General features: G+C 38.7%; 1 protein-coding gene across 2 annotated transcripts in view; it reads left to right on the top strand.

Moving 5' to 3' along the window:
• The window catches only part of LOC117431596 (arf-GAP with dual PH domain-containing protein 1), an 81,443-nt gene that overhangs the window by 54,765 nt on the left and 7,187 nt on the right, over positions 1 to 19,491 (top strand). For both annotated transcript variants that reach the window (XM_034052700.3, XM_058995976.1), the window contains 3 exons: positions 14,402 to 14,514; positions 15,560 to 15,706; positions 18,964 to 19,047. In XM_034052700.3, coding sequence (XP_033908591.1) covers positions 14,402 to 14,514; positions 15,560 to 15,706; positions 18,964 to 19,047 — 344 coding nt within the window. The remainder of the gene's footprint in view (positions 1 to 14,401; positions 14,515 to 15,559; positions 15,707 to 18,963; positions 19,048 to 19,491) is intronic.

Below are 19,491 nucleotides of genomic sequence, written 5' to 3' on the forward strand. Positions count from 1 at the left end.
TTGACTTATTCTAGCAGGGTTTAGGTTGATCAAATCAACTACTAGAAGCTTTTACCTCATCTTTTTTGATCGAGTGCTATAGTAAACATCAACAACGTTTGTCTGAGAATCCTATGACTACGAGTGTTACAAAATATATAGCTGTGAACCCGAAAGCTCTTTTGAAATCCCCTATCTAGATAAAATGACAGTGGATGACTGAAGCATGAAAGTGAAGATTAGACTTTAAAGATAGAAAGTCCCTGAATCCATAGTGACATCATTGCCAGTTTCTTTATCAGCAGAGGAAGTGAAACACAAAGCTGACATCTGCAGGGGCCCCTCCAGGCTTCCTAGGGATGAATAGGCCTTGCTGTAATTCACTTAGGATTCCAGGCCAACCTCTTGATTAAGACGCTTTGCTCCTGTCTATTAAAGTAATGCCAGTTCCCCTTTTTTTCTTACTGTGGTACACATATAAAATAATACCAATTGGCATGTTTTGTACAGTTTTATTGATGGTCATCCTAAGGAACAAAAGTTGGACTTCAAACACCTTTGTAATGCCTTTAATAAAGGGTCCTGTCATTGTCTGTCCATATGTGCAAATGCCTAGAGGTCTCGTCATAAATATAGTGTTATGAAAATATATTGTAAGACTGTAGCTGTAAAAATGTAAAATTGCGTATTACTGATCGTCTCAGCCTCTCTGAAATCTAACATTACCTTAAAATCAGGTGTGATTAGTGTGACATTAATTCTCAATGCACCATGCGAGAGGCACCAGTGTTCTATTTGAGTCAGGTTAAACTGTAAGTATTTTTGTCATTTGTGTGTAGAAGGTGCCAGCTACAGCAGAACGTCTTCCCATCCCACACTTCACTTCTCCAGCCACTGCAAGTTTTCTACAAAAAGCTTTTTCAGTAAACCAGGAGAGGAGAACCGCAGGGAGTGTAGCCTTCTGTTATTTAAAAACAGATAAAAAAAATAAATAAAAAACAGTGCAGCGGCTGTTATTAATGTAATATGGCTGCAGAATCCAAAAATAAAACTGCCATCAATGTCTGAAACCACAGTAAAAGTAACCATAGTAACCAGCAGCAGAAAAACCCACATGCAATTAACCTAGTATTGTTTCTGCAAAATAATTCATATGTATAACTGACAGGCTCATGTTTCATCTGCATTGAACAATGCAGTGTTTATTTGTTGTAATTTTAGTTACTCATTTAGCAGATGCTTTTATCTAAAGCAACTTACAGAGACTAGGGGGTGAATTATGCATCACAACTACTGTTTCAGAGTCACTTACAATAGGATCTCGGTTTTACATCTCATCTGAAGAACAGAGCACAAGGAGGTGAAGTGACTTACTTGTATGTCAGTGGCTGAGCTGGGATTGAACCCAGCAACCTCCTGGCAACAAGCTCCTTTCTTAACCACTGGACCACAAAGCCTCCTGTAAGCATTGTTTTCATTGTTTACAGTAAATGCGTTATAATGCAAAGCGTTAATATTGATTTTTTAAATACTACTATGTTGCTTAAAACACTGTAACAAAGACTACAGAACACTGTATAACTGTGCAGAATCATTCAGAATCACTTTGAAAACGACATGCATGTAAATATTTGTAACATGGCTCCATCATTCAGAATCATTTTGAAAACAATATGCATGTAAGTAACTGTAACATGGTTTCATCGTTCAGAATCACTTTGAAAACAATCGATGGTCTGGCTATATTAACCAGGAAAAAAGCTGCATGTTTAAATGAAAATGCGCAATTGAATTAACTACAAAAATAATAAACAAAACATAGGAGAAAATTAACAGGCACGGTGGCCAAAATAAACATTCCAACAAAACACTATATATATATATATATGTTTAGGTCGGCCAGGGTGTCCTCTGCTCACCGTGCACCAGCAACCCCTGTAGACTGGCCGGGCGTCTGCGGGCTTGCCTTTAAGCTGCCCAGAGCTGCGTTGTCCTCTGACGCTGTAGCTCTGGGCTGGCTGCATGGCGGGCCTGCAGAGTGAAAAGAAGCGGTCGGCCGACAGCACGCGCTTCGGAGGACAGCGTGTGTTCATTTTCGCCACTCCCGAGTCAGCGCAGGTGTGGTAGTGGTGAGCTGAGCCTAAATACAATTGGACAATTCAAATTGGAAGAAAACGGTGTAAAATTAATTGCCGACTAAAAAAAAAAAAAATAAGATTCAGTGTTTCAAGTGCATTTATGTGACTGTTAGCATTGATGAAGGTGTAATGAAATGAAAGCTACACAGCGTTTTTTTTCTTATTCGTGTTTTCGTTCTTGTGAAACAAATCTTGCCCTATGAATTACCGGTAGTTTTAAGAGATTTTACTTCAACTCTATACATGGTTGCTCAAACCTGGTGCTGGGGTCGGTAGCCTGCATCAATAATTCAGTAGACCACTGGAACAAATTCCCAGCTATGCTAATTGAATACATTCTGGGGTACAAACGTGATGTTTTATTTTGTTTCTTACTAGGTACCCATGACAGATGCTGCTTTGGCTAGTGTAACATGAATTGCATCTTATCTTACTGCTAAAGGACAGAAAAGGCTAAGCTTAAAAATCAGATATCTGATCACCAACCATGAAAGTAGTAAAAGTGTAAAGGATAAAAAAAAAAAAAACTTTCCATGCTTTGCAAAGGGCTCTATTATTATTATTATTATTATTATTATTATTATTATTATTATTATTATTATTATTATTATTATTATTAGTAGTAGTAGTATTATTATTTCAATTTGGTCAAAGAAGCCTGCCAGGGCTACTTTCAGCCGATCTCAGTTGGCAATAAAGAATTGCTTGGTACGGTCTTTAGTTTTAGTAGAAAGTTGCGTGAGGTAACGTCACAAACGGGATCTTCACTGCTGAAGTCTTGTGAACATATGGTACAGCATTTGGACTTCCTTAGTCTTAAGTCAATCTGCGCTGCTTTTTAGTGTGACAAGGTGATTTCCCGCCCTTTTTAGCCGTACCATTTTCTGACTGCTAACACTTCCTAAAGCGTGAGGAATGTGCGTGATGTCTGTGTGCTACGTGTCATGTGTAAAGGGAAGTGATGTAAGGAGACTTATTAATTTATGGAATTCTCTGTGTGAAGGAGCACACACAACAAGGATTTTAAGCAGAATTTAACGGGTTCCCTTTATTGATCCCAATAATTAGTCACACTTATGCTGAATCATTATCATTAGACACAGTAACAAGGCCACTAGTTATTAACAGAAACTAAGCAATGATATCAGTTATCAATTTCTGGAAGAAGCATCGGACACAGCGCTGGAGGATCTTTATGCTTCTCGAATGCATCTCCAAGTGCTGCTGTTTTGTACAGTTTTTACACCCCTTTGCGTGCAAAACTTAGTTGCTGCCTTATCTCTTAGTGTCAACAACATACCTTATCTCTTAGTGTCAACAACATTTTGATAAGAAAACTCCTGCTTGCACCAGGCCGCTTGAGGTCAGTTTTATTGATACTTTCTCAGTGTTCCGTCTTTCCCTGATAGCAGCCTGGCTGTTTTGCATAGTGGTTAAGACCACTCCCTGGCAGTGTGCTTGGTCAGCAGTTCACACCCATATTACTTAAAGAACAACTTGACATGGGCCTGTTATAGCACAATTATCTTTACTATTATATTCTTCTTGTTATTTAGAATCACTTTGTATTTCATTTTGTTTCAGCCAACACATCACAGTGACTTTTTAACATGTCTTCTCTCTACAGCTGGTATACATGAGTGTTACCATTAACCTGCCCCCTGTGCCTTGCAGGAATATATCAGTAAGAATCAACTGTACTTTAGGAGAAGACATGTTTGAGAGCAGTTTTGAGGTCATCGGGGTGTTTTGAGCTTTTAAAAAGTCGCCAGGGTCTAATGTCTGAAGCAGAAAAGGGTGCATTCGTAAAGAGGACTTTGATCATTTAGACCCATATCAAGTTAAAAATAGTACAGTAAGATAGCTTTACCACAGAAATAATTTATTCATGATTCTGTCATTATGGCTAAACAGCTGGGTTCACATACCACATGTACTATGCAGTGATGATGTCCTAATATTTATAAGGCCTATTGTACAGTGGATGGAGTAGTTACTATGGAAACCGGGCCTATTGCTACCTTACATTCTGGAGCCCCACTGTCTCTGTACTCTCCATGCCGTGTTCTTAAGATCCTCAGATGAAAAATATGCATGCAATAAAAATCTTCTGAATTTACAACAGTGTAAAGAACAAGGAACAGCATTCAGGGGTGTAGGCTACAGACTGAAATAGTGACAGTTTATACAACAATTTAGTAGAAGCACAACTTCACTTAAACTCATTTAGATGGAAACCAAGTTGTAGATTGCCGCTTACGTCATTTAAATAGGCTCCATAAAGCAGCGGTGCTCCTTACAACATCAGCCTATGGATTAAGGCAAAGTGGGCTGTGAGGCTAAAGTTCAAGTCAGCACAAGAATCAGATCTGATTCTTACTGAACATAGCTCACGTACCGGACAGCCTCCACAATGCAAAGGAATTTTGACAGGGCTTTGTGTCACAGGAATAAATGCAGTCCTTCTGTGTTTCCATTTTATTCTTTTTTTTTTTTTTCTCCTGGTTTTTAAATGTTCATGTGGGGACTGAGGATTTTAACAGGCCTCGGGCTGTCATCAGTCTGTTGGTAAATTTGACATTTCTTAGCTGTGCCGTGTCCTTTGGAGCCACTGGTATCATAATGTCAATTTCTGAAGGTTCCTTTCACTTTCTTTAAAGTGAGTGCTTATATGCTCAGACTACCCAAGTGACCTGCATTTCGCGGGTCAGACCCACAAATGGACATTAAAACATGCAGACCCATGAAAGCCATTGTACAACCCGCAAAATAAAACTGTATGTAAGATCACTGTTTGGGTTCTGTAAAAAAACTGAAGTTTGTCATTATCAAGATATGCTTCAGGTGTGTGCAATTTTTGAAAAAAAAAAAAATAAAATAATTCTTGTCCAAGGGACGAAATGCTAGAAAAATCTACTTGTCCTTAAAACTCTACTTGCCCCCTCACCATCCCACAAAACACACACAAATAGAATATAACTTTTAGGATTTTGCTTTTATTAAACAATGAACACAATCAATTAGTGATTTAATAATATTTTTTTTCTTCATGAAATTAAATAAAGAAAACATAATTCAGTCCAAACATACTTGCCAAAACTGAGCCCATCAAATTTTTATGCATGACACATGGCAAAACAATAATAAATAATTAAAATAAAAAGATTCTAAGTACATCTGACTTCACGCACCAGGGCTTTTATTATGAGGTGCAGCATTTCATTATCTTAGATTTCGGTTTCAATTAATGTATATACCATGATTTTAAAGCGCAGCATTACCGGAGAGCATACTAAATTGCTTTAGATAACCAAGAATGCTTACTGACCCGAAAGAACCTAATACACTACACAAACCCTATCTATACTGTTTGAGATCAACTTACCCTAAAATGACTTACTTCTGGGCTACTGGAGTCCCGTTGTCGTAGGGAATTAGTAGACCAGGGAAAAAGTGGACCTTGTAAGTGCTGTCTGGCAAAAGGAAGGCGCAGCAGCAGTTTGATTAAAGGGGAGGTTAACTACATGAATCAACATTTTCTATCTGGTCATTTTATTTGCCAGATCGTATGGTAATGTATTCACACACCACTTTATTTATTTATTTTTGGTCTGTAAAATACGTGTGTGATGCAAAGTATTCAGTTACTGTAACTTACTTCTCTCTTTATATACATACAGTGGTTTGCAGAAGTATTCACCCCCCTGCAAAGTTTTCATCCCCCTGCAAAGTACAGGCGAATCCTTGAGGAAAACCTGTTTGAGTCAGCCAAGACTGAAACTGGGGAGGAAATTCACATTTCAGCAGGACAATGATCCAAAACACAAAGCCAAAACCACACTGGAGTGGTTGAACAAGAAGAGAATTAATGTTCTTGAGTGGCCCAGTCAAAGTCCTGACTTGAATCCAATCGAAAATTTATGGTGAGACTTGAAGATTGCAGTCCATCGACGATCCCCAACAAACTTATCAGAACTGGAGCAATTTTCCCGTGAAGAATGGGCACAAATTTCACCATCCTACTGTGCAAAGCTAGTAGAGACCTATCCAAAAAGACTCATAACAGTAATTGCTGCAAAAGGTGCTTCTACCAAGTACTGACTTAAGGGGTTGAATACTTATGCAACCAGTTCACGGGGCGGAGCTATGCCACCTGATAGTGTTAATTGACAGAGTTAGTAAACATATACACATGGAGAGAGGGGTTCCGCCTCTTCAAGGCCCAACATTTACTTCATCGATAGACACGATAAACAGGAGGGGGGCCACCGTCTCTGAGGTTACCCGACATACGAAGAGGCTCGCGAACCGAAAAGAAAAACATGAATTAGTATTGTTAACGCAAAAGAGGTTCCGGCTCTTCCTGACCCAACATATACAGTAGGGGGGTTCCGTCGCTGAGGAGACCCGACAAACAGGAGGGGGGCCACCGTCTTTGAGGTGACCCGACATACCAAGAGGGGCACCGTCTCTGAGGTTACCCGACATACGAAGAGGCTCGCAAACCGGAAAGAAAACATAAAGTTAGTATTTGTTAAAACATATAATGCGTGGTGTTCCGCCTCTTCAAAGCCCAAACATAATAGAAGGGGGGTTCCTTCGCTGAGGAGACCCGACAAACAGGAGAGGGGCCACCGTCTTTGAGGAGACCCGACAAATACGAGGGATGCCACCGCTTGGGGACCCTCACATAGAGGCATCAGACCTGAAAGAAGAATCCCAAAAGAAACATACATGCAGATGGAAGGGTTTGGCCGAGGGTCCCCTCTGACTCATGGAGAACCCTCCTCTATGAGGTAAATGAAGCGGAGCTTAACAAAGGGTTGGAGAAAGTGGAATCACTAACCCCCCAGAGGAGACCGATGCAAAGGCGGTTAAGATGCTAGAGGAGGAGGAGGAGGAGGAGGGAGGAGGAGGAAACAAAAAACACAAGACAGCTAGGTAGAGGTGACTAATGTTTAAATAAGGTAGATTTAATTGATGACAGCAGATGATAGGTTGTTGGTGCCTAGCTCCGCCCCCTGAACCTCACATATAGGTTAACATTAAATTTCATTTTGTACATTTTCTTTGCAAGTTTTACTGACATTTAACCTCCTCCTCATAGAACAGTGTTCAGTTTAACCACTACAGCTTTGAATACAAAAAAGTTTGTATTAAAAACTGCATACATTATTTGTAATTCAACAAAATGTGAAAACTTTGCAGGGGGTGAATACTTTTGCAAACCACTGTATATGTAAGTCAGGATTTGAACCCTAACTAAAGTGATATCTGAAACAAAAACACATTTGAAATGTGAAAAAACGCCAAGTTATCAAAAGTGCCCAGACATTTAAAGTGGAGAAATCAAAAACACAAGCCAAGTTTCAAGAAACCACTGGGGCAGCCTTGCCCAGCACAAAGCAAATAGGCACAACTGTAAAACCGATGGGGGCCAAGGCTGCCCCAATTGTTTCTACTAACATGGCTTGTGTTTTTCAGGCACAATGAAGCGGATCAAAATTGCATAAAAAACACAAGCCAAGTTTGTAGAAACAATTGGGGCAACCTTGACTTTTTTTTTTTTGGTGTGCTTTGAACTGTTTTGAGAGTTGCCAGATCTTCAAATTTCTTGTGTACCTTCTCTCTTCCGGTTAGTGAATGTCCCTTTAGTTTGAACCAGCCTTTCGAAAGTTTATTCAGTAATACTCATATCACTATGTTTATTCTTCCTAATTTACTGTCCAGTCTGTGGTTTTATTAGATCAGATATGATAGTAGCCAAAAGAATGGTTTGGCTTTTCAGAGAGATGTCACTGAGGCCATGGAAATCCACTAAAGGGATATCAGCCTACATTTCATTATACCGTGGTTCGGCTAATAGGGCACTTTGGGGTAACAGTAAGTCTCAAATTACTGTGTATTTACATAGTAGTTCCTTAGTAAGTACATGTGTACTTAAACATAATTACAAGGTTATTATGCATAGTTACAATGTACTTATGTGTACATCTGTTTGCACAACATATGCAAGTACACAATTCTATAAGAAAAGGCTAGAGTTAAGGCCAGGGAGGTTTGGTTACATGAACCAAATGAACCAAACTGAAAAAATGCAGTCAAATGAAGCCGTGACGAAATTGGATTGTCCATATACTGTAAACACTTAATCATAAATTCTGCTAATACTTTTAGGAAGTAAACCAAGGATTATATTTAGCATAGCGGCTTTTTAAAAAATACAAAATAATACAAACTATATTAATTATTTAATCCTAACGAATAAAATCACAGTTGCTGTTTATTGTGTTATTAGGTTCATTTAAAAGCTACAGATGGAATATCTGGCTAATGAAACTTTCAGCCGATGCCTTCAACACAGATGAGTGTCAGCAAATCATAGACCCCCTGTTTAAAAGCCCCCTGCCCACTTCTGCCTCCCTAATTCTGCAGTACTGTCTGTCAGCAGTATCTCCCCCAGCATTCTTCGATGAGCTGAATCTGCCTTTGCGTGTAATACTGGTCCCATTTATAGAACAGTAAGGAAGATTGCTGTGTCATGATATTCCTCCCAGACTGCGTTTCTAGAGAACCAGCATAGGGAAGTCTGCATGGCTTCTCCTTTCTTACAGTTCAAATCCCGGCTCAATCGCTGACTCACTGTGTGTCCCTGAGCAAGTCACTTAACCTCTTTCTGTCTTTTGGGTGAGACGTTGTTGTAAGTGACTCTGAAGCTGATGCATAGTTCATACAGTACATATTTTGACAGAAAAAAATGCCCAAAGTAACCAAAAACAGTAATTTCATACAGAAAAGCAAAAGCCCCGAAAAAAACGATTTACATAAAACTTGAAAATAGCTAAAAATAAGCACTGAAAAATGAAATTAATAAAAAAACAAAAAAAACAGAAGCTAAACATTACTTATTTTTAAACTAATATCAATGACATGATCGAAATTCACACCAGGAAATATCTCTAATAATAATAATAATAATAATAATAATAATAATAATAATAATAATAATAATATTACATTTGCAAAACAAAGGTGTACTTAAAGTTACCTTTTTTATCTTTTGGTTTTCTATAAATAAATTTGTTTGTTAACACCAGCTGTGTATTTAATATAAAACTAATTATTACATGTGGCGTAAAATGTAACTTTACAAAACACGTACTTTCTCATCCAAACAAATAGGTAGCAGTTTTTAATGAGCGTCCTCGGGCTTAAGAAAACAAAATCTGGGCATGCGCAGTGCTGGGTGAAAACAGACTGGGCATGCACAGTACGCAAAGTAGGAACATTTGATAGGGAGCATAAATTGACGTGACACTGGAACCATTTTTTTGGTGGATTACACCATTAAATGCTCATTATTTATTCATTTAAAGCGCCTAAGAACCCAAGAAAATGATGCCTGAAATGCGGTCTGCCGGCGGGTGAAACAGAGGATCACTTCAGAAAATAGGAGGATATTATTTAACTGAGTAGCAGGTGAAAAAATTCAGCGGATTTTGCAGTTTCCACTGAAAATGAAACCCCTTTAAAAAATCAGGCGCATGATGTTTATTCAAATATGGCACATACTCTGACGTTATCTTTTACACTTCTTTACATAAAGTGACCCAGTTGTAATTTCGTATGTACAGCCGTAGTGGGGAATGTATCTTACTAATAAGAGCTGATAAAGCTCCTATTAACACGACTGTATTCCTGGATAGTGACAGGAAGTGTTGCTTATATGGGCAGGAAATGGGCTCCCTCCATATCTGAAGACTGACTGTCTGGGAATGGGTGTTTAATATTCATAAAGCTATGAAGTAATTGATAGTCCTGTTTTCTTCTCTACAGCAACATGTTAACATGAGATCACTGTTTCACTAATGGAGCATGGGATGGCACTTTAATTAGCTCATTTAAGCCTGGAGAACTAAACATCATAAATCATATACCATGGAACCAGTTCTTGTTCTTGTTTTTTTTTTTTTATCGGTATATAAGTCACCATGTTCTTTACGGAGGTGATACATTAATCTGTCAACAGCTTAAAAAGATTTTTTTAGGGCATGTGGCATAATTATGCAGTCTGTAGCAAGTCTAGGTAAAGAGCAGCTTCAAATGTCATTATAGTTCTCTTACCGTTTCATGGTGTTTGCAATTATTCTGAGTGAATCGGGTTCTGGTTGCTCTAATATTTAATTATTACTACTGACAGCTTTCTTCATTCCATTGAAATCATATGACCAAGTAACGTTTGAAGTCAGCTGCACCTACTCGCTCTGTATATACGGGGCTAGTTGATTTGAATAGAATGAGGAAGGCTGTTCAGTCCTGGCTGTTAGGATTCCCCAGACAAGCTCAAAGCCAGATAAAGGCAGATTTAGATAAAAAGTGATAATAACCTAATGCGGGAGCAAGAGAACCCAGAACCACTCAGAATGATTTCAGACACCACAGTAAAGGACACTGGAATGACATTTGAGCTTCTTTAAGTATTATTCATTTGTTACTGGCAGTGCTACTTTTACATGCCCGTGTCCTCTAACAACTGTAGCGCAAATGAAAACTCTACAGCACATCCCCAGCCAAACCGGCCACTCCTTGCATTCACATTCAAAGACCTTGCAGGTTTTTTATGAATGTATTATGGGCTTGGCTGCCAGCCATCATGTTGTCAAAGGCAATGCGCATACAGGGCCCTCTTTCTATATAATCCTGCAGAACAAACAGCACAGTGGAGGGCGAGGTGGTGCAGCGGATCCTTTACTAGCCTGTCCTCTGGGAGCCTGGGTTCAGTTCCAGTTCAGGTCTGCTGTAAAGAGTTTGTTGCTGTCAAGAAACATTCATTCATTCTCAGTCTCTTCTGGAGATAGCTCCAATAATAAATGAATTGAGGCTGGCACCTGCCAGTATAGTATATTGTTCTTCTACCACTCTAGAGTGCATACAAGCCTTAGACAGCAGCCCCATTCAATTAGAGGGATGGTTCCCTTATGTTTAGCATTTCTAGTTTTTCTCTGTACCAAAATATGACTCTATTGGGTTAGAGAAATGCTTGAACAAAGAATAATACAATGAAATAGTTCTCCTGCCACGTCTTTAGGTTATTAAGATGTGCAGTGGGAGTGTTTGGGGAGTGCAGGAAACAGGATTGATTTCAGAATTGATTTCCCATCTAGGAGGATATTGATCGGTGAGGTAATCCTGAGTGAATTATTCATTCTTACAGAAGTGGTCTTTCTCTGCCAAGTGCACAGTAGGGCACTCATTTTAAAAGGGTGCTCTAATGAATTGCCTAATATGCTGTACAGCTCTTTAATTTCCTGAATTGCATTGTTGATACTGAACTCATGGCGGTGATTGACAATAATAATAACAATAGAAGTTAAGGGTAGAGCGACTACTAGTCAAGGTAAAAATTGTTGACTAGGCCAACTTTATATTAATATATGATGTATTTGATAATGTCTGGTGCTGTATTTGTGAATGTATAGTTTTGTAACACGTACATATGTTCATGAATTACAACTAGGCCTGCAGCGAAGGGTACATTTTGACCTTTGAAGGTTCGGAACACATTTGTTTATATTTGATTGAAAATCCAATTATTTTACAGATAATCCATATAAATGGAATAAAACATTCACATGTAGTTTAAAAATACATTGTATAGAACAGTAATCATGTTTTTATAATTTAAATAAAAATGCATGTTGTTTATTTTTGACATATACAGTAAGCTTGCACTGCAGCAGCACCAACTGCAGCTGACTTAGGCAAAACAAAGCTTTATTTAAATCACTATTCCAAGCAGGTTATCAGTCACAGTCACATTTTACTACTACTAAAAATCTTAATAATAATACTAATAGTAATATAAACTTACGCTTGTCAAGTGACTCCGGAGCGTGTCTCCATGATACATCAACAGACGCTTGCACAGTTTGCATGCAACTTTTTTTTTTGGTCATTTGGGCATTTAACAAAAGAAAAATATCCCAAACAGCAGCGGGGTTTCGAGACATTTCTTTCAGTACAGCTTATGTTATACAATGCTTTGCTGCCGAGGTGGCGAATGAAGAAATTAAAGGTTTGGCTCTGCATAACACGAGCTGGAGGGGGGAGGGGCGGACGGTGCTCAGTTTTCAAAATTATTACTGTTGGAGTATATTTAGTATGTTTCAAACATATTCATAGCACTTATCTTACACTGTCTTGTACACTAGGTATTCAGTACAAATTTTACTGAAGCAGTACAACCGCTATAGGTACCCTCCAGTGCTTTGGCATATACCCTGCTCCATACACGCAGCAGCGGCGCCTTATAGAGTTGCTATGTATAATGATTTGGTAGTGGTCTAGATCATCGCTGCAAATACGCCTGTCTTAAAAGTTGTGAATAGAGAATAAGGCAAGCAGCTGAATATATATATTTTTTGTAATTAGTTTACTCGCTTGATATTGATGAATCCTGAGTGATGTCATTTGTAGAACAACTCTGCCTGTCTGTCTTTCCAGCCAAATGGTCGATAACAGCATCACGTCAGCAAGGATTTATTTCAATCCCCTTTTCCATCGTGATAAATGCAAGCAAGGGAAATAGTGTATGAAGTAAAAAATCTACAACGTTTTTGCCGTCACTGAATAAAATATGTAACAACTAGCATGCTGCAGTGCACATGTGACCCATACAGAGCCTAGGAACAGACACATCAAGATGAAGTAATTATGAGTGGTGGAGGCAAGCCTCAAAATGGGTTATACTTATATCATGTTAGCCAATAGAAATACAGTAAAACTTGAAAAAGGGTGATTGAAGGTTATAGAAGTGCGTGGAATAACTACAGAATCACAGCCCATTTTGAGGCTACAAAAAACTAGACTCAAAATAGGTGGGATTCTGACATGTTAGCCAATAGCAGCACAGTAGAACTTTCTTTCAGTTTCTTTTAGTATTTCTCAAATCTGTACTGTTGAGTGTTCATTTCTAATGGATGCACCCTAAATTAGCTGTGTGAAAGTACAAGGGCATAAACAAGGGGGTGGGGCTGGAGGATCTCTCATATACTAGACCACAATGTATTAATATCACAAATTATTTTTTTTATTTATGTATACTTAGCAATTGATTTATGTGAGTTTATGTATGTGTGTGTCAGTGTGAGTGTGTGTGTGTGTATGTCTCAGTGTGAGTATCTGTGTGTGTATGTCTCAGTATGTGTGTGTATGTCTCAGTGTGTGTGTGTGTATGTGTATGTCTCAGTGTGTGTGTGTATGTCTCAGTGTGTGTGTGTGTCTGTATGTCTCAGTATGTGTGTGTATGTCTCAGTGTGTGTGTGTGTATGTGTATGGCTCAGTGTGTGTGTGTGTGGGTGTGTGTGTAGAATATGGTATAGCGTGCTGTACAATAGAAGCTGAAATCGTCCTCCGCTGTGACTTCAGTGAAAATCATCTTGTCTTACACAGCGTCCTGTACTATATTTTTAAATATATAGTTGAAGAATAGTTGAACAGTAAGCTTATTTTAACGTGACGGCATTCACATCTGATACAAAGAAATTTCAGATGGCTGTATCACTAATAACAGTCTACTGTATTTTGTATATATAGAATATTGTTTTAATCGAACAGTATTGTGAAATATACTGTATGGCTCAATATAAAGATGCTGTAGTTCTCACTTTTCATTTATGGGGAATGCTAGCATTAAGTCGCTTGGTATGTATATCTACACTGTATGGTGATACAGTGTGTGTGTGTGAGAACGCAGCATTAATAAAAGCTTTTAACCACCATGTTTGCGGACCAATAATTTGGTTCATCAGCTGAAAACGGATTTGATTATTTGCTGATTGACCCAAATCCAGGGACTAAGGCACTTAGTCACTGGCTATTACTGCACACATTTTTCATAGGGTTGTCATGGTTCTCTGGCTACAAATTATTTTAGACCAATAGGGATAATCAGCAGTTTGGGGGAAGATATGAATGTTTTTTACTTATTGAATTGTGACTAATACTGTGGGTCAAATTCCCTTTATTAGCCTATAGCAGGTCCGTCTAGTCACGGTCCTGGAGGTCATTCCATTCCGGGTTTGACACGTAAAATGTATAGAATTAACTGCTTTAGATCTGGATGGAGGTTTAATTGGTTCAACCAGTTGTGCAAAGGCTAACTTTGGCCACCCTGGCCCTGGCTTATAGCAATGGATTCCTTTTCCAATGTCTAGAGGGATCTGCTATTATTTCTTGTATATTGTTTACAGTAATGGTGCGGTCATGTTGTTTTTCAATTGCAGGCTACAGAGAAGGGTTACTATGGAAACGAGGCCGGGACAACGGGCAGTTCTTAAGCAGGAAGTTCATTCTATCCGAACGAGAGGGGGCCCTGAAGTACTTTAACAAGCATGATGTAAGTACAGTACGGTACAGCACTACAATGATACCTTTTAGACACACTGATTGGGGTCACAGCAAGCTGACAATTGCAATGAAAATGATACGAACATTCAGTAACACAAGAGGATGTTTGATTATGGTGGCGCCATCTGCCTCTGGAACTGACTTGAAAGCATCAAAGTTCGGAAATACAGGCTAACTTCACTATAACGAACCCCCCTGGGACCTGGAGAAATGTTTGTTATATCAGGGTGTTCACTATAATAGGGTTTGGCATTTTTCTGTATCAGAATAATGACAAAATGGCAAATTTGAATTGAACATCAATATATAGTACTTTTAATACATTTTTCTGCTTTAATAAATATTATGTTTAATCGTGCGGTATCTTGAAATATCTGATTTTAGGCCATGAAATGCCCTAGAACAGCCCTAACTATAGGCCGTCACAATAAGCTTCATGATGAACACTCCAGTGTAGCTTCATGATAAACACTCCAGTGAGCTTCATGATGAACACTCCAGTGTAGCTTCATGATAAACACTCCAGTGAGCTTCATGATGAACACTCCAGTGTAGCTTCATGATAAACACTCCAGTGTGCTTCATGATGAACACTCCAGTGTAGCTTCATGATGAACACTCCAGTGTAGCTTCATGATGAACACTCCAGTGAGCTTCATGATGAACACTCCAGTGAGCTTCATGATGAACACTCCAGTGTAGCTTCATGATGAACACTCCAGTGTAGCTTCATGATGAACACTAGAGGTGTAGCTTCATGATGAACACCCCAGTGAGCTTCATGATGAACACTCCAGTGTAGCTTCATGATGAACACTCCAGTGTAGCTTCGTGATGAACATTCCAGTGTAGCTTCATGATGAACACTCCAGTGAGCTTCAGGATGAACACTCCAGTGAGCTTCATGATGAACATTCCAGTGTAGCTTCATGATGAACACTCCAGGTTCACCCCCTCAATCTATCACAACTCTTCCCTGATGTAGTCACCCAGCTCAAGTCGGCTTTGCTTTGCCTCCCCTATTCGACATGTAGGCGAGAGAACCCAAAGCCATCATGAAGATAGAAAGTCTGAACGCCACGTTCCAGCCGTCAAAAATAGGGAATCCTAACGGACTGCAGATCACTTACCTGAAGGATAACAGCACAAGGAATATATTTGTGCATCATGAAGATGGGAAGGTAAGGCCAGGTTGCAGCACCTCATTTCAGCTTAGGTGGACGACATGATTGTAGCTAACGAAATAATTACAGGTTGTGCACTTCCATTCATTACATAGGTCTCAAATGACACATGTTAGATTAAACTTGTATTTCTATTTTAAAACATGATATCTGGTCCTACTTTAGGCTTAACAAAAACCTCTGTTTGCAAGCCCTGCTCTCAGTTGCTTCAGTATTGTACTTGCTTAGTCTTTCACCTGGAGGGTGAAATTGTCTCCACCCCTTCAAAGGCTTCTTTCATGTCATAATTCAGCCATTGGCTTCCCCTATTGACTGACATGCTTTCAGCCAATAACATGACCCAGAATACACTGCTGACATGACCCAGGAAGTATAAGTTCAAACTGATAACCCCAAAATAAGGCATAGAAACTGAGCGCCTGTTTTAAAGTTGTACCAGATATCACGTTTTAAAATTCATTTCCACGTGTGCTATAATGTGTTTCTTTCAAAACTGCACAATTGAGACATATTTAGCTAGTACAGGTGAACATTTGGTGAGATGTATGAAATTATTTTGTTAGCTACAATTTATTTGTTTTTTTTGTTGGAAAGCCTTGAAAGCATGTTTTTAAAATGAAATACCTCACAGTGTTGGTCCACTTCAGGTTTCACAGAAATATAAAGCTGTGTGTCATCATCATGCCTGTGAAAATGTACACTATGTTTACGAAATATCTCCCCCAGCGGTAACATGTATAAAGAAAATAATATGGGACCAAGAATGGAACCCTGGGAAACGCCACAGGTAATTAGATAATCCTGATGCTAAATCTCCCAAGGAAACAAAATTCTGTCTATCAGTAAGATATTATTTAAACCAGTTTAGTACAGTTCTAGACAACCCTATCCAGTTTTAAGGCGATCCATTAAAATGGTATGATCAACAGTATGCTGCACTTAGGTCTAATAAAACCAGAAATGAAATATACCCCGAGCCTGCATTTACTAATACGTCATTTACAACTCTAACCAGTGCACCCTCTGTACTTTGAGCAGGTCGAGGAGGGCATTAGTTACAGAGAGGAGAGAGTTAGTTACAGAGAGGAGAGAGTTAGTTACAGAGAGGAGAGAGTTAGTTACAGAGAGGAGAGAGTTAGTTACAGAGAGGAGAGGGTTAGTTACAGAAAGGAGAGAGTTAGTTACAGAGAGGAGAGGGTTAGTTACAGAGAGGAGGGCATTAGTTACAGAGAGGAGAGAGTTAGTTACAGAACGGAACCCGGATTGAATTGAGGAATCCAGCTTGTCATAATGCAGTCTTGGGAACTTGGGCACTTCTGCTGTCTTGTCCATTGTAACTGAAAGTTGGCATGCAGCAGTGAGTTGCAGGGCTATGCAGCAGGGATTTACAGGGCTCTATTGAACTGATCTAAATACTGCCTGTCTTCCATGAGAGGGCCAATCCATGTTTCCAATTTTTAGTCCACACCCAGTACTGTATATAACCTAACACATGGTTTCACAACAGGTTCCTTTGATGGAAGCGCCAATAAATGACACTCTACACCTGTTAATAATAATCATGTTCTGTCTTGAATAAAATGTATTTCAAAGTGTTACAATAGTCTGCCCACAGTTAAACGCATATGTACTGTAGTTTGACTTTCATGTCTTATGTTGGGCTTTTTATGTTCAGCCACTGAAAACAAGCTTTAAGGAAAGATATATGAGGCTATTCAAGGACAGTGCAAACCAGATACAGTACAGGCCACCACTCCGTAAGGAAATGGATGAAGAATATTAACCTTTAACTTCAGTAGAGCGCTCATCAAACTAAGAGTAAAAGGTGTAGCTATTTAGTTGATTTAGTAAGCAGATGGCATCATCTGCTGGGCATCTGGTGTATTAGCACATTGGTAACCACACGCTAGATTTTCTCTGCTTATGTATTACATAAATATATTTCAGGATGTTTGGTTTTGAGCATATAAAGTAGATTTAGAAACGGTAATAATAAAGACTAATAAGGCACACACCATCAGGAGCTGAGGAACATAAGAAAATGTACGAACAGGACAAGCCTATTGAGCCCATCAGTGCTTGGCCAGTTCCCAGTAGCTTACTGAACCCAAAGTTTTGTCAAGCCAGGTCTTAAAGGATCACAATGTTTCAGCATCAACAACATGGCTTAGTAACCCATTCCATACCCTCACCACTGTGTCAACTTCTCTTAAGATTGTAAAGACTTGAATCAAGACTTCTTAGTTCTGGACTGAAATAGATTCAGTTTTCACAGTTTTATATAACTCATTCCTTTATGCCCTGTAAATAAGAACAATATATATTTAACCCATCATTTGTAAAACAAATGAATTTCTAATCTTACAAAACCAGTAAGAACTATTTTATGTAGGTGACCTTAAATTGGCATTCTGAGTTGTTAATTTTCTAATTTACAGTTCAGCTCCCTTCCAAATGACTTGTTTTAAAATAAACAGGCTCCTCTTTGACATATCTCATAGTTTTCAAAGCTTTGGTTGTGGGGCCTTTATGGAAGCGTTATGAATGCTACATAGCGCCCAATACACATTAAATGTTACCGTGATATATTAAGCACCAGTATACTGTTTGTATGTATTCTGCAATTTATGAAATCTGCAAACTGTGTCGATTTCCTTTTTCCAGCTTTTAAAATCATTCACAATCCAGTAATACTGCAATACCTTTGAAATGCCAGCAGAGTGTGCTAATGCACTATTTTTTATAACCACTGATTTAGTTTTTTACCCTTTGAGCAAACAGATGATTATAATTGCCAAACGTGTGGAATACAAGTCTACAGGAGTTCTGCTAGGACTATATAAGGCTCTAGTTAGACCACACCTAGAATACTGTGCGCTAAAGGTATAGAGAAGGACAAATGGGCTGATCTCTGGAAGCTGGGCAGGTTTAGAGCATTCTGTTAGAGTGTGCCTAAGGTTCTGTAGGAAGCCTAAAACACAAGCAACATAAAAATATTTAAAAAAATTATATTCTTAAAAGGGACGAAGCATGATAGACTTATATTTGTTCTGATAATGTTTTATAACATAACATTCTTGTGATATGTGAGTAAATGCTTCAGTTTTAGTTTGATACATGTTGATTCGTAACTATCTTGGTTTGTGTCAGCCTTTTTCAATTACAGTGGTCACAGCTAACTAGGTTCCAGTAATTACATCATTTATCTAGCAGGTGCATTGTGCATTGTAGTTTATATGTTTCTTGTTTAATAGGAAATAGTTGACTGGTTCAACGCTATCAGAGCAGCAAGGTTTCACTACCTACAAGTAGCATTTCCAGGAGCCAGCGATGCAGATGTAAGTACTTTGATCATTTACATTCCTAATTTCACTTTTTAGCATTGTATACAGAGTATTATCACAAACCTGTATTGTACTGCAACAACTAAGATTTAAACTTTTATCCAAAATGAAAGTTTGTAGCTTACAAAATAACATCAAAATCTTACCTGCCCTTTCATTCACTAGGTTTCAGATATTATAGTGAACATGTGCTTTTAATTTCAAACATGATACCTGGTACTCTGTGGTAAGATCCATTTGCAGGCCATGCTTTCATATAGTCACGTCCTTAGTCATTTCACCTGGACAGTGAAATTGTCCCCACAGCTTCTTTCCTGTCACTACCAACCAAACCAGCTGCTTCCCATATTGACTGACATGCTTTCAGCCAGTAACATGATTTGACCTTGAAGACACTGCTGAGGTGAAATGACCAGGGAAGTGCAGGTGTGAAAGATT

The sequence above is a fragment of the Acipenser ruthenus genome, chromosome 22, assembly GCF_902713425.1.
Source record: "Acipenser ruthenus chromosome 22, fAciRut3.2 maternal haplotype, whole genome shotgun sequence".
Lineage (NCBI taxonomy): Eukaryota > Metazoa > Chordata > Actinopteri > Acipenseriformes > Acipenseridae > Acipenser > Acipenser ruthenus.